Source organism: Oncorhynchus mykiss, chromosome 25 (genome assembly GCF_057628025.1).
Source record: "Oncorhynchus mykiss isolate SJ-2025 chromosome 25, ASM5762802v1, whole genome shotgun sequence".
In the NCBI taxonomy this organism is placed as follows: domain Eukaryota; kingdom Metazoa; phylum Chordata; class Actinopteri; order Salmoniformes; family Salmonidae; genus Oncorhynchus; species Oncorhynchus mykiss.
In genome coordinates, this window is record NC_143046.1 from 64,104,728 (window position 1) to 64,120,000 (window position 15,273).

A 15,273-nucleotide genomic window follows, 5' to 3' on the forward strand; every position below is an offset into this window, starting at 1 on the left:
TAGTTTTGGCCATCCTACAAGGGTAAAAACTCCAATAACTTTTGAACGGATTATGATAGAGACATGAGGTTTGGACTTTCTTAGAGGTTATCTACACAATTAACATACTATTTCCCCATTGGTCAAAATATGCATTATTGATTGGACACCCTATCTAATTACATTTTATTGCCAAATGCATGCCTATCTAGAACAAACACAGCAATGTCATCCTAAATATGAACATAACATTTTGCCACATACTGTTGGTATTAGGCCTACTACATCTGTTTAGAAACGTGTCTAGTCATAGCAAAAAGATTGTGTGGGCATAGCGTAGTAACCCAGTCATTACAGTTTTAGTAGCCTACAACTTTCACATTTTTTTCTAACTCGTAACATCACTGACATTAATTTTATTATATCGAATATACAGTAGTACTAGGCTATAAACCCTTTTTGCTCACTTGTTCTTACTTTCGTTGGTGGCAATTCAGTCAGCTGAGTGTAAGCGACAAACCAAAGCTGTCTCACGCACGAGCGAATTTCCCATCCACGTGTCTGAATACACGATTTGGAAGCAGGATCAAAACAAACCCTCTGATTGGTTATGATAAAAAAATGCTAATGAGCTCTTAAAGGGCCATACACTACTCACGTTGTAATGCCAAAGACATTCTATGGTAACACAATTAAACATCGCCTGCATACTGCTGTTTCTTTAAGACCACTTTATTTACTTATTTTTTATGTTCACGCCCAGTATTTGAGGGCGGAGAGATTTTGTAGCTGATGCCTGTGAAATGAAATCAGCTTGTTGCCGTTTGTCTCACAGAATCAAAGTTGCGGTGGAGTGATACGGACTAAATCCTCTTGGGTTTACAGTGAACAGAGACCATTTACTTTTGTCTATACACCGGTAATATCATCGAAGGACATATCTTGTGGTGAGTTCCGGGTCATAATGTATCAAATAAGATTGAACAGTGTCATTCACCTGTTGTTTTTTATTGTATATTTGGTTTGCTGGTCTGCCTGTGCTGTAAAATCTTGGACATTGTGCCATTGAGTCGCGCTACATTGTCTCTCACACCACCCCCGGTATAGTCGCTGGGACGATTCCCATTCACGATGTGTGGACATTTCTCACCGATATAGGACATTATATGGATATTTGACAATTGACTTGACGGTAGTTGCGTGTTGATGTGATATGGCAAACAATCGTAGCCTGCCACATAACATAGTATTTTTTATTTTGTGTGCGCGTCGAATTGGCATTCCCTCTCTGAAGAGCTTAGGTCTGTCGGCACCGTGTCGGCACCGTGTCGGCATTTCCAGTGTCTCCAATGGTTTTACTCAAACTCTAAACAAGCAAGCAATTTTTCCAAGTACTCAAGTTGGGAAATAACACATCTGTGTTTTAGTTTATATCGTCAAATTCGCTCAAATTTGCTTCATAACTTGCATGGTTTATAAACAAATAAATTAGTAAGTGTAATAAGACAGATATGACAGGTTCCTTCAAAATAATCAGAGCGTGCTACGAATCTCACGATAAAGAAGAGGATCAAGAATATCTGCGGCCGCACAATAAATTATGCAATACACTTGAGTTGAGAGAGATGGTTGTCATTCCCATATATCACAGCTTATTATGAACCAGAGGCTATTTTATATATATAAATATTTCAACTTTATTTAACTAGGTAGGCCAGTTGAGAACAAGTTCTCATTTACAACTGCGACCTGGCCAAGATAAAGCAAAGCAGTGTGACACAAACGACAAAACAGAGTTACACATGGAATAAACAAACATACAGTCAATAACACAATATAAAAAAGTATATATACAGTGTGTGCAAATGTCGAGGTGGTAAGGCAATAAATAGGCCATAGTAGCGAAGTAATTACAATTCAGCAAATTAACACTGGAGTGATAGATGTGCAGATGGTGATGTGTAAGTAGAAATACTGTTGTGCAAATGAGCAAAAAAGTAAATTAAAACAATATGGGGATGAGGTAGGTAGATTGGATGGGCTATTTACAGGTGGGCTGTGTACAGCTGCAGCGATCGGTTAGCTGCTCAGATAGCTGATGTTTAAAGTTAGTGAGGGATATATAAGTTTCCAACGTCAGCGATTTTTGCAATTCGTTCCAGTCATTGGCAGCAGAGAACTGGAAGGAAAGGCAGCCAAAGGGGGTATTGGCTTTGGGGATGACCAGTGAGACATACCTGTTGGAGCGCATGCTACGGGTGGGTGTTGTTATCGTGACCAGTGAGCTGAGATAAGGCAGAGCTTTACCTAGCAAAGACTTATAGATGACCTGGTGCCAGTGGGTCTGGCGACAAATATGTAGCGAGGGCCAGCCAACGACAGCATACAGGTCGCAGTGGTGGGTAGTATATGGGGCTTTGGTGACAAAACAAATGGCACTGTGATAGACTACATCCAGTTTGCCGAGTAGAGTGTTGGAGGCTATTTTGTAAATGCCATCGCCGAAGTCGAGGATCGGCCTATAGGCTACTAATGTCAGTTACCTGAATAGTTTTAGTGTCCTTTGCTCAACACATCCGTCTTGACCACACTCCTTATACATAAGTTCCTTTTGACAAAGATATAATATTTTGTCAGGTTTCCAGATAGTGGGTTGGGGGGTGTGTGTGTGTGGAGGGGTGTAGTCTGTTGTGTGTGTGTGTGTGTGTTGTCAGTATGTGTGGGGGTGATGTTCAGAGTTGTCTTGAGTTATAGTAGGCTATCTGTGAATCAATTGAGCCCAATACAGTAGGGGGAGCCACTGGTTGACACACACTTGAGGGAACAGACTTTGGTCCGTGGCAGAGAACTGAATGGTAGTTGTAACAAAATACCGCCAGAATATACTTTTGTGCAACTTCCATGTTCTTGTATTGTGTTTGTCAAAACAACGCACTAAGTGGTTTTGCATGTAGGGTTCATTGCGAATGCATACAGGGTGCCATAGCAAACCTCTTTACACAGAATAATAGGCACTAAAGAAACTGAGGCAAATCTCTTTTGGTGAAGAAATGAAAAAGCATCCTCAGAACCTGGCGTGTTGACAAATCCAAGGAGAGAAGAAGAGACTGGCTCCGTCTTTCTTCATCCAAGGCTGTCATTACCCATTTGCGGCAGACTCTCATTTGGAAGTGTATAGTGGTGTGGTAGTAGCCTAACCCTGTATTACAGTATTGATGGAGAGTTCTAAAAGGGTTCACGAGGCTACTTACATTTCAGCAGTATTTTGATAACACTTTGACCGCCATATAGCTGAAGGCTGTGTGATGCTGTGAATTAACCAAACATAGAGATTGTTGTCTGCTCTGCTAGCCAAGGGCCTCAGGAGAATTCTAGCATGAATCTCTGCCAGTACTGGAGGGATCCTCAAGTTTGATCTAGCAGCAATGTTGTAGAGAAGCTTTTCACTTTTTTTCTTCCCTCCTTTCTCTTTTTATTTTTTATTTTACAATTTTTTTTTTTACAAATCTCATTAGCAGTGTAGACTATTCATTATGAGCAGGTCTCTAGACCAAGCGTCAGACTCGTCATTTAAGCCTGTTTGTCGTATTTGCCAGTCTAGGCTCTGTTGTCTCGGCTACTCTGCATGGTATAGTCTCAAGCCATTGGACTGTATGAGGGACCACGCTAGCCACAGGTCCGCTGGGTTGAGGTCGGAGAGAGATGGAGACTGCCTCTCACTCAACCCTGTCTGCCAAACCCCCCATTTTGGTACATTTAGCCAACGAGTCTCCAAACCACAGCCAACTGTGTGGTTTGATCACTATGACGAGCTGAGCGATTTGTCTAAATCAGCACTGTGCTTCACAACCACAGACTGAGAAGAGCTCTGCTAGCTTTCTGTTCCACATAGATCTCCTCTACGGACTGTGCTCTGCTCTGGCTGGATCAGCCAGCATGGCCTTTATTTATAGAAGGGTAGTTATTATGGATTATAAAGGTTGTCTTTAATGGTAATTATTGTTCTGACCAAATGACCAAGTACATTTACAGAATGGTAAATGTTCTCTATGTTAATGCCTGAGGCAAGGTCATCTCATCAGTACAGAGACAGACATGTTTAGAATCCACATTGATTTGAAGGTAAAGATCCCAATTTGTCAATATCAATACAGTAGTCAATGGAAGTCTTAGCAGAGTAATATGCTTAACTCTCTCTCTCTTCTCCCTCTAGGCAGGTCTTAGCCGATTTCTGCCGAATGGATGATGAGGAGGATGATGTGTTTGTGCCAGACTCCTCCCACTGCTGGCGCACAGCCTTCAGGGAAATAAAGTACGAGGACAGAGGCACCCAGACACCCTGCCCTGCCCTGGCACTGCCCAACGACATGCTGCCCTGTGGGGTGGCCCAGGAGCCCAGACCACTCTTCTACGGTGAGGCCTACAACACACACGCACACACACACAAACAAACACAGTGTGAGAAATAGGTAAGAGTGGAACTCTGCTGTAGTCAGCTCCTGGCGCCTGATAGTCCTAGCCACAGAAGCTTTTATGACCTGTGTGTAGTGTACCCAGCTGCTTTCCCATTCAGATGGCGCCACATGAGGTTGTTTAGCCTGGCCCTGTGCAGACGTGACGACAGGCCATACCTGTATAACTGACCCTTTACTTGGACACCGTGGCGCTGTCTTTCAGTAATGCCCTCTTTGTCCTGGCACACTACAGATAACGCTGGTAATTTAAAAGATTACTGTGTGTAAACTTTGGAGTGTTATGAGGTGCAGGGCTTATGAAATTGACCTGACCAGTATCTATGGCCTTTTTCCTACAGGCAACGCAGGCTTTCGATTGCACTTTCCAGCGCGGTTTGAGCAGGTTGGAGATCAGGGGCCTCAGGAGCAGCATCAAGTGGAGAGAGGGAGGATGGAACGGCTTCAACAGCAGCCTCAGCAGCCAGCACGAAGCATGGAGGTCTGCATTGGACAGAAACTCCAACTCATCGGAGACCAGTTCTACCAAGAACACCTTCAACTGGTGAGGATACCCACCGTGACTGACTGCACAACACAGCTAAAGCACACTGGATAGGCCTACTGTACTCAGGGGCCTGCAGAGAGAGTGAGCAGCAGAAGTGGCTTCTTTATGGGCATCCGTTGTAGTCATGTCTAAGTGTCCCATGTTTGTTTTGGCCAGTGAACATGAATCAGCCCATTGTTCTGACCTCTCGTTCTACCTCTCCAAGACACAGCTTAACCAGGGCAGCCCCTCCCCCTCCTCAGCTTCCTGTTTATTTGTCTCTGCCTCTCTCCCCCCATTTCCTCCCTATGCTGCCACGGTGCCACAGGGGGCATGAAGGAGTCCACCACAGACATTATGGTCAGGGTGACATTGCTAGTTACTGTGCTGAATACGTTGCCTGTAGGAAAAAGGCCATAGATACTGGTCAGGTCAATTTCATAAGCCCTGCACCTCATAACACTCCAAAGACTGTAACTCTCTTGACATCAGTGGAGGCTGGTGGGAGGAGCTAAAGGAGGACATGCTCATTTTAATGGCTGGAATGGAATTAATGGAACAGAGTCAAACATGTGGATTCCATATATTTGATGTGTTTGATACTGTTCCATTTATTCCATTCCAGCCATTACAATGAGCCTGTCCTCCTATAGCTCCTCCCGCCAGCCTCCTCTGCTTGACATACTATACATTTGGTTGTATTGGTGGTAGAACTGTGGATCTTTGAGATTTTCTTTCTGCAGAGCACCAATGGCACATTTTGAGGAGAAGGAAACACTAAGAGAGTCATCAAGCAGAACAAAAACTAAAGGCACACACTTACACACATAAACACACTCAACACACTCTCACACAGAGAAAAAGCAGAAGTGGCCGGACTAGGTAAACATGTTGTAACCCGAAGCTTGGCGCATGAGCCCGGGGGAACAGATGTGGTTAGGGAGTCTCCAGCCAGTCCTGCAGATCAGTTGCCCCCACCACCCACAATAGACTCCCAAATAAGAGGGCTATGTGTCTGGAGGAGGGGCAGGGAGGGGCCCACTCACTTAATGCACACCCTATCTAATGGGCTTAGGGGTTTGACCAACTAAAGACAACTGTCTTGAATTTCCTCAAAATCGCTTTCATGAAGTCCATGGACCTTTTCAGTCTCATATAGATAGATATTCAAGGCTTTATTTAGGCTCTGAAACTACATTTATGTAATCAGATTGGTGTAACTAAGCAGACTTCTTATTCGCTGATGTGTTTCTGATTTTCTCCCACACTCCGGCTGAGGTTAAATTAATACCACAGACTGCTGTCCTGTAGCCACACTGCACCGTGACTCATGTGATGTGACACAGGAAGTTAAAGGCAGAGTCAGGCAGGCGTTATGTTATCAGGGCTGCGATACACTGACTGACGTACAGCAGAGACAGAACCAGGGCAGAGGATGAGGAAGTGGCTCTTGCTCTCTCCTTACTCACTGGGTAAACGCAACAACAAGTGAGAGTAGTCAGAGTGAGAACACTGTGATGTCATATCCTGAAGCTGCAGAGCTCTAGGGCACATACACTCCCACACTGCTAAGCCTAGCAAGTTAAGGAAAAAAACAACTGTGAGGTAACTTTTTATTTTTTTTCAAAGCCCAGAGAACAGTGGATCTGGATTATTGACTTTGGCAACATACTGTATATAGCAACCAACAGTTAGGTGTTATTTCAGTCCTTGAAGTTATTGACTACTCTCTTGTCATTCGAGTGGGCAGAATTACTGTTCTTGTCTGCAGAGCCCACTCAGCCCAGGGAGTTGTACAGGCCTGAGTCTCTGAGAGTTTCTCTCTGCCTGTCTGGCTGCTGTTGAGTGATGCTTGGACAGACTAACCCAAACAGATCAGTGTGTTTTTAATGCGTGATCTCCAGTTTAGCCCATGGCTGCTATTCCTGGCGCTGTGCTTTCATTGTGTAATGCAGTCTTCAGCAGTGAGGTAGGTAACCCACCTCAGGCTGCTGGTGCTTGGCAGAACAGTGTGTGTGTGTGTGTGTGTGTGTGTGTGTGTGTGTGTGTGTGTGTGTGTGTGTGCGTGTGCATGTGTGTGCATGAGAGGAAGTGTGTGTGTGTGTGCGTGTATGTGTGAGCATGACTGCGATAGTCTTTCAATCTCTCACTTGGACTGCCACCTTTCAATTATATGTTTCTCGCTCTTGTCAATCGATCATTGCAATCATGTATTGTAGAGCATCAGAAGGTTTTCAAACGCAGTTTGACACCCATCTCCTTGACTGACTCATAAACAACCCCTTCCGTTTCCCTATCATCCTACCATCATGGCCCATGGCAGTGGGAGGCAGTAAGGTGCTTAAGTGTGTAAGTGGAGCGTTGGTGCTGACACATAAACTGCTCTCAGTCTGAGAAGGCTGGAGAGACAGAGCAGAGACCCCGAGAGCAGAGCAGTACTGACATGACATGAGGAGGGTGGCCATTTGAGACATGGCAGTAATGACAGTCACAATGACAGGAAGACTGCCACAGTCTGCACGGGTCAAGGAGCAGAGTTGGGTTACACCAAGACTCCTCCTGGTGCTCTCGATGAGTGTTGAAAACCCAAGCGCTGAATGTCCCTAGGGTATGTTTGTGTGTTTGTGTGTGTGTGTGTCTCAGATCTCCATTCCTTATCTTCTCACTGTTCTGTAAGGGCACTTCACTTTCTCTACAGTTGTTGAGATATAGATGTCTAGATTCCTGTCCTCTCCTGCCTGTTGGCTGTCCACTCCTGCCCTGAGATGTGTGGCTCTGAGTCTCTGGCTACTGGTCGTTGCCTGTCTGTGTAGCATATAAGCCAGTGCCTCTGTGAGCCTTAGGACAGACAGACAGACAGACAGACAGACAGACAGACAGACAGCATCATGAGGCTCTGATAAAACACATCAGGGTTGTGTTGGCGTGATGACATTCTGCATCTGGCTAGTGTCTGTTCTCTATCACTGGCTAAATTTAGAACCTGACCGAGTCGTATTAGACAGTTGGTGGTGTGACTCGTGAATCATGAGTGAGCGACAGGGCTGGCCCACACCCCACCATCTCTGAGCTGAGCTGGGTGGAGGAACCAGAAGAGGAGGAAAGGGTCACTGTCAAACTCAGGGGCTTTCTGCTGCTGATCTTAGAGGACAGGACATTGTGGCTGTGAAGCAGATATCATGTTCACATTAGGTGCGGTTTAAGCAATGTTTGTTGATAAAAAAGATATGAGCCCATTGTGTTAACAGATGGCCTGGAAGTATCTTGCCCTGGTATTGCTCACTGTAGGCCTACAAAACACTGTACAGCAATACTGACAGTCACAACTACCTGTAATGGGCTTTGCCCTCTGTGAGAGCTGGCCTGTTCGGGTGTAATCACAGACAGATGGATGAGCTTGGTAATGTGCTTTGTAGTTGTAATTAGATCTAAAGAAAGGGTGTCTCAAGGCAGAACTGTGTTGCTATGTTAGCTGTTGTTAGGGCTCAGAGTATCTTCAGGTGAACTAGTCCAATTTGTGCTACGTATAATGTACATTTATGAAGAAGACTTTATGAAGCAGACAGTGTTATTATGCACTTATCCCTCAGTTAGCTTCAAATATATGCGACAACACAAAACTAGCACAATCAAGATTCCCAGAAGTCCCTCAAATAGCCAATGGCAATTCCCGAATTGTTTATTTTCTTTTTGTTTAACAAAAACTGGTGTGTGTGGAGCGTGCAGGAGCCAGTTTGCACCTGGCACCAGCTTATGCAACACTCTACAACAGCGTTTCCCAAGCTAAAGATTACGACCCTATGTGGGGTCGCCTAATTTAAAAATGATGACAGGAACTAAAATAAAAAATCACGCTTGGTTCATAGAACCGGGGTTATGTCAGTCACCTCCTGTAGCCGCTAGATACAGTTGGAATAAACAGAGCGGTTTCTGTTTTCTTCCTACAAATATGTTTCTATCTTTTGAACGGTTTAAGCTGTGGCAGAGAACCTGGGCCTTACCACAATGGAGAGTGCAGGCTAGTTATAAACAGCTTGATCTCTGTGGTTGGACACAGATGCTGCCTCAGCTGTTTTGTTAAGATGGTACAAGTCAACTCGGCAGTCACGCTTTGGTGGAATTGGAATACAATGGGATAATGTTGCCTGAAACTGGCAAAGTACTTACAGTGTATTGCCAAAACGTATTATCCAGCCTATTGCTGGTCTTTGTTAGTTTATGGCGTGTGTCTAAAAATAGCCGGGGTGTTATCAGGTCCAGTAGTGTCTGTTTCGTCTGTAGATTAGTTACTTTGTGGATCTAAGCTCAGCTCTCATACTGAGATGCATTTCTGTGGGTCTCCGCCCTTCCTCAAGTGCTCCCTAATCCTATTTAGTGCAATTATCTTATCTCCTCCTTTCAATGGCAGAGATAGCATTATCCTCCAAATCACACACTATCCAGTTGGCTCTCTATCCAGAGAGGGAGGCTGCTTCGGATGTGCTGTTGGATTCTGCTTCCATAGACAAGAGCTGTGCAATGAATGTGTCTGTGGCATGGGGTGGTAGTTAGTGTTACACTGGCTGTATAGGGTTCTCAATCCTGCACACAAAGAGACAGCGTTAATAAGTAGTGCTGGGGACAGGCACAGACTGTTGTGAAAATATCAGCGCCATTCCGGTTTCTGGTTTTGACTTACTCCTCCTCAATTTACTCTGTTGATCCCTCTCACTTACAATCACCACACATCACTCACCAACAACCATCCAGAGCTCCAACTAAACACCCTGGTAAGTGAATGATGCCATCATTTGTCATTGACTATGCCAGTTTCCTGACTATCCTGTCCACATCCTGTTCTGACTCGGTTGTTTTTCTCCCCTGTTTTGTTGCAGTATCACCGAAACCAAAGGAACATGAGGCCCTTGTGGTGGCGCCTGGCCTCAGCTCTGCTCAACCTGCTGTTTGAGCAGGAGGCCATCGATGGAAGGGGGAGAGCAGGGTGGAGGTGATGGAGAAGACCAGCCCAGACCACCCCTCTCCCACAGGGACTGGACTCCTAATGGCACTGTCAAATGTAACATGGGTCAGTTTGGGGAAAAAGAAGAGAGAAAAGGTCACCGCAGGACGGAGACAACCATTTTTTTTTACAAGGTTCATTTTTTTCCAAGAAGATGCCATGTTGTTTCACGAGATTCCTCTACTGGACGATGTCCTTATTTTGGTAATTGTGTGATGTAGTATTTTGTACAGTCATTATTCCTGTTGAATTTGTTTGCACTTCCGTATGTGTACATCTTGAATGGCCTCCATGGACCTGGGAATGCCTTATCAATGTCTCCTGCCACAACCCAACGACTGTTGACATAAACCAAGCAGAAGAAAGCAAGATATGGAGGGATCTGAAGAAGGGAAAGAAGAGTGGTTCGTGGGGTTTTCTTTTCTGAAGTTTCCCAGGAAATAATCGGTCAAATTTGACAACTTACAAATTTCCAAAGGCACAGTTTCTCAGAACAAAGCATTTTGCACCTCAACTCGTCCTTCTCCTCAATGGGGTTGTGTATACTGTCATAATACTGTTATATTACATGTTGATTTTTCTTTGCTCTTCCAGTCACTTTCATTGCATTGATTTCAATAATTGTTGTTTTTCCCTGTGTCACCAAAGGTAATAAGAACAAAATTGTGGAGCCCTCGGTGGCTTCTAAGGTGGCTAGTGCCACTTTGTGGTGTGAAGGTTGATTTAGATGTATTATGATCCCCATTAGCCGACGCCAATGGTGACAACTAGTTTTACTGGGGTCCGACATGTAACGAAAAAGACATTACAGACAAAAGACTTTTACAATTTAGATACAACTTCCGAGACAAAGGGGATCCCACGAGTTACTTCAAGTTACTAAGAGAGAACACCGTATTTTCAATCATAGTCTATTTCCAATTGATCTTTTACTAATTCCATAAGTCCCAAAACTGGACCCCAGCCACTGTAAGAAACAGTGTGCTGATCATTTTAGTCTCTTAAGACTTTCAGGCCCTTCAAGTGGAGCTATGGATCCACATCGTTTGCACTATAGTACATTAGTCAGGAGTAGATTAGGTAACAAAACCAACCTCTGTTATTCAATGAAGGTGTTTAACTGTATCTGATTTGTCATGGTAACATTACAATGTTTTCAGTCACATTTCCATTCATTTTCATTCACATATCATCACAGGAACTGACCTATGGACCAACAGTCTGAGGTACGAGTGATGCTGGTTAACTGAAGGCCTCATTGAAATTCCAGTGTTTTTTAGCCCTCTAACTGATGTGCTTTTTAACCCACTGTCAGATATTCAATTCTATTCTGGACACCAATGCAATAATGTGCAAACAAACCAGTGAAACAACAGCCTTTCCTCTCCTCTCCTCTCAGGATTCTTACATGGGCTTTTATACTTATTTTTGTACCTGTGGGGTGATCTTGTATTAGTTCTTTGTCCTCGGATCCTGTGGTGTAACTGTTTGATAGAAATGACCACTGGTAATCCAATTGACAAGAGAAAGTGTCTGAGATTAGAAGTAACTGGTAGTGTGGAAGACTGTATTTGCTGTTGAAATTTGAATCTGTTTGATGTATTCTTGAAGATGCTGTTTGTTGTACATTTTATTGCCTTTTTACTTTACTTTCGTCCATTTTGAAGGAGCAGTATACATATTTTAGACACAACTCTTATTACCCGGTTATGTTTGGTCCTACAGTACATATGTGTCATCATCTGTCTGTATAATCAGAGCTTTTTTTTCAACCCTTCATTTAGAATACTGGAGATATGTCTCAGGGCCAGGGAAAATACAATACTTTTAGTAAGAGTTTCCCATGTAGAGTAGAAGGAAAAAGGAAATGAGTGGTTAAGTCCAATTCTGTTGTCTGCATCAGTTGAAAAACATGTAAAACATAACCATAGATACAAAGGTACACTTTAGACAGAGTGGTCAGATGATTACGCTTGCTATGACTCTGTTATGGCAGGGACTACGTTAGAAGTATGTGGGGCAGTGAGAGATCAGCTGAACGTTGGTGTTGTTTGTTGTTGTTTCCTGCAGATCCTGAACACTGAGCCAGTCACCGTAGCTTCCTGTCTCACTGTAGCACATTGACCAGTTTCTAAACTTGCTTATCTCAGTCCACTGTAGCCTACGTCTATGTGTACTGCTCCTCCATTTCCTTTAGGACTTTTGGTGTGGTTTTCAGTTTTGTATTTATTTTATATTTATTTTTTGTATATTCACCCTTTTCTACTGTATAGATTTTGTGTGCAATTTATCTTCCTTTTTTTGGTTCTAGATGATACATTTGTTTGACTGTGCAGAGCGATGGTTGTCTGCACTGTGTCTGGTTTTCCCTGAGGGTAATAATCTCCAGAAATGGGCCCAATCGGTTAAGGCATTTATCTAAATCAGCCACGTCACGTCATCCATTCAGTAGACAGCAGTAGAATCTGTTTCCTGGTCAATGGCTTGGAGCTGGATCAGTAACCTTCCGATAATTTGCCTCGTTTTTCTTTAGTCACTGGGCATTGGTTATGGGTTCATTCCTTTTTGTCTTCTTTAGCGTTCTTTTGTAATCAACATGCACTGGAAAGTACTTTGCGTCTGTAGAGCTGGTGGCTCCCTGAGCTATCCCTGTGTTATTGTACAGTGTACTCTGGATCGTTCTCTCAAGTCTGTCAGGTGCTGAACTAGCTGAGTGTGTCTTTACTATAGCAGACCATTGACGAAGCTATAACCTGTATAGGACATTTTTTTATTTCTTTGAAAGAGAAACAAGCCACCATGATGCCCATAAATCATTTGGTAGAGAGGGTTCTGAAGCTGTGTAGTGCAGATAGTATATGGCAAGTCTATCTCAGCACTATGCAAGGCTACAGGAACTAAAAGAGTGAGTTTTGTATATTATGGATAAACCATAAGTGTCTTGATTTTTTTGTAGTCCACTTTCTTTAAATTTGAAGTTTTTTGAGGAAGGTTTCAATTTGTATGTTTATTTTTTTATTATTTGTATTAAGAACCTTCCTTGGTCATTGTCTTCGTAACTTTTTAAATGTCTTTTCATATGAAAGGGCCAGGTTTTATACGGACAGTTTTTACGGTTTTAAATCCTTTTTAATACTTGTTGGATCTTTTTACGAGTCCAATGAGATCAAGGGCTTTTTCATATAAAAATGAACTTGAAACATTCCTTTTGTGACTGGTTCTGGTGTAAACATGTTTTCAACGATAACAACAAAACAGAAAATGTATTTCAGTGTTGTACACCATCTGACATCATCACCATTAAACATGGTCCTTTCTAAGGAACCGATGAACTGTACATGTATTACTGACACCCTGGAAAATGCCTTTAACTGCTCAGTTTCAACTAAGTCTTGATTATCACACACTCTCTGTACTCCCTAGAAAAGAGACCCAGTGAAAATGTAGCATTTCTGTAAACATTGACTGTGTGTTTTCGAGACTGTACTGTGCACTCATTTATTTTTTAGCGTTTCATTTTTTTGTCAAAGGACAATTTGTTATGTAGTGCAATATGCTGTACATATAAGAGCTTTTCTCTGCAAATCTTTTTCTGAATTTCTTCTTGGTTTTTGGCTCTTTTTTTCCAATAAAATTGCATTAAAAGTGTAAAAGGTTTCTCTGTTATTTCTCTCCCCAAAAAGGTCCCCTGGTAAAAGTAGATGTTGTGGTTACTTGATAAATGACTCAAGTTGTGCTGAGGTAGAACTTATTATTCTCTCCCCTCCTACAATGTCAAACATCAAGACGTCCATGTGTTACAAGCATCATTGTGAAATGAAGCCACTTGAAACTAGCCAACCATCTGAGGATAGCCAGCCAGCCATTAGAAGTTAGCCAGGCGTTTGGCATTGGTAGTGCTCATCACATCCCTCCTACTGAGAGTTCATTCATTTGGTGGGAGCGATGGGGCCTTCGGCCTGAGGGATGAATGTTTAGCTGCTCTGTCTGTACACACACACGCCTGTCTAGCAGGGCGATAGCAACACTGAGGATGAGTAGCAACTACAGAAGACCTGTGTCCTGGTCTCCAGCAAAGCCCTGGTAAAGAGTGTCCATGGATAGAGCGAAGGAGAGAAGTGCCATCGCTCTGCATTACTGTCACTTTGACAAAGGGCAGAGCCACTGCTGCTGTGCTTGCAGATTACTTGCTACTGGTGCTCTGAGGGCAGGAGGCTTGATATATTGCCGATGACAGATATAAACATGTCCCTTGTGCATTATTGGACACTGTAAAAGTGATGGTATATCATACTTAATGTGATGCCTTATGCTTTAAGGGAATTGTAAAAAAATACAGTGCCTTGCGAAAGTATTCGGCCCCCTTGAACTTTGCGACCTTTTGCCACATTTCAGGCTTCAAACATAAAGATATAAAACTGTATTTTTTTGTGAAGAATCAACAACAAGTGGGACACAATCATGAAGTGGAACGACATTTATTGGATATTTCAAACTTTTTTAACAAATCAAAAAATGAAAAATTGGGCGTGCAAAATTATTCAGCCCCCTAATACTTTGTAGCGCCACCTTTTGCTGCGATCACAGCTGTAAGTCGCTTGGGGTATGTCTCTATCAGTTTTGCACATCGAGAGACTGACATTTTTTCCCATTCCTCCTTGCAAAACAGCTCGAGCTCAGTGAGGTTGGATGGAGAGCATTTGTGAACAGCAGTTTTCAGTTCTTTCCACAGATTCTCGATTGGATTCAGGTCTGGACTTTGACTTGGCCATTCTAGCACCTGGATATGTTTATTTTTGAACCATTCCATTGTAGATTTTGCTTTATGTTTTGGATCATTGTCTTGTTGGAAGACAAATCTCCGTCCCAGTCTCAGGTCTTTTGCAGACTCCATCAGGTTTTCTTCCAGAATGGTCCTGTATTTGGCTCCATCCATCTTCCCATCAATTTTAACCATCTTCCCTGTCCCTGCTGAAGAAAAGCAGGCCCAAACCATGATGCTGCCACCACCATGTTTGACAGTGGGGATGGTGTGTTCAGCTGTGTTGCTTTTACGCCAAACATAACGTTTTGCATTGTTGCCAAAAAGTTCAATTTTGGTTTCATCTGACCAGAGCACCTTCTTCCACATGTTTGGTGTGTCTCCCAGGTGGCTTGTGGCAAACTTTAAACGACACTTTTTATGGATATCTTTACGAAATGGCTTTCTTCTTGCCACTCTTCCATAAAGGCCAGATTTGTGCAATATACAACTGATTGTTGTCCTATGGACAGAGTCTCCCACCTCAGCTGTAGAT

At 43.2% G+C, this 15,273-nt stretch overlaps 1 protein-coding gene across 2 annotated transcripts; it reads left to right on the forward strand.

Annotated features, from left to right (window-relative positions):
* The first annotated feature begins 668 nt into the window (after positions 1-668).
* On the forward strand, positions 669-13,629 carry LOC110505497 (bcl-2-modifying factor). Of its 2 annotated transcripts, none has more exons than XM_021584751.3 (4): positions 669-926; positions 4,193-4,392; positions 4,793-4,995; positions 9,852-13,629. In XM_021584751.3, exons 2-4 carry the CDS (start codon positions 4,218-4,220, stop codon positions 9,966-9,968), a joined length of 495 nt encoding a protein of 164 aa, XP_021440426.2. In that variant the 5' UTR covers positions 669-926; positions 4,193-4,217; the 3' UTR covers positions 9,969-13,629. The 2 variants fall into 2 exon arrangements, with proteins under 2 accessions (XP_021440426.2, XP_090076871.1); XM_090220745.1 differs by having other exon boundaries at positions 791-926; positions 4,197-4,392.
* The last annotated feature ends 1,644 nt before the right edge of the window (positions 13,630-15,273 follow it).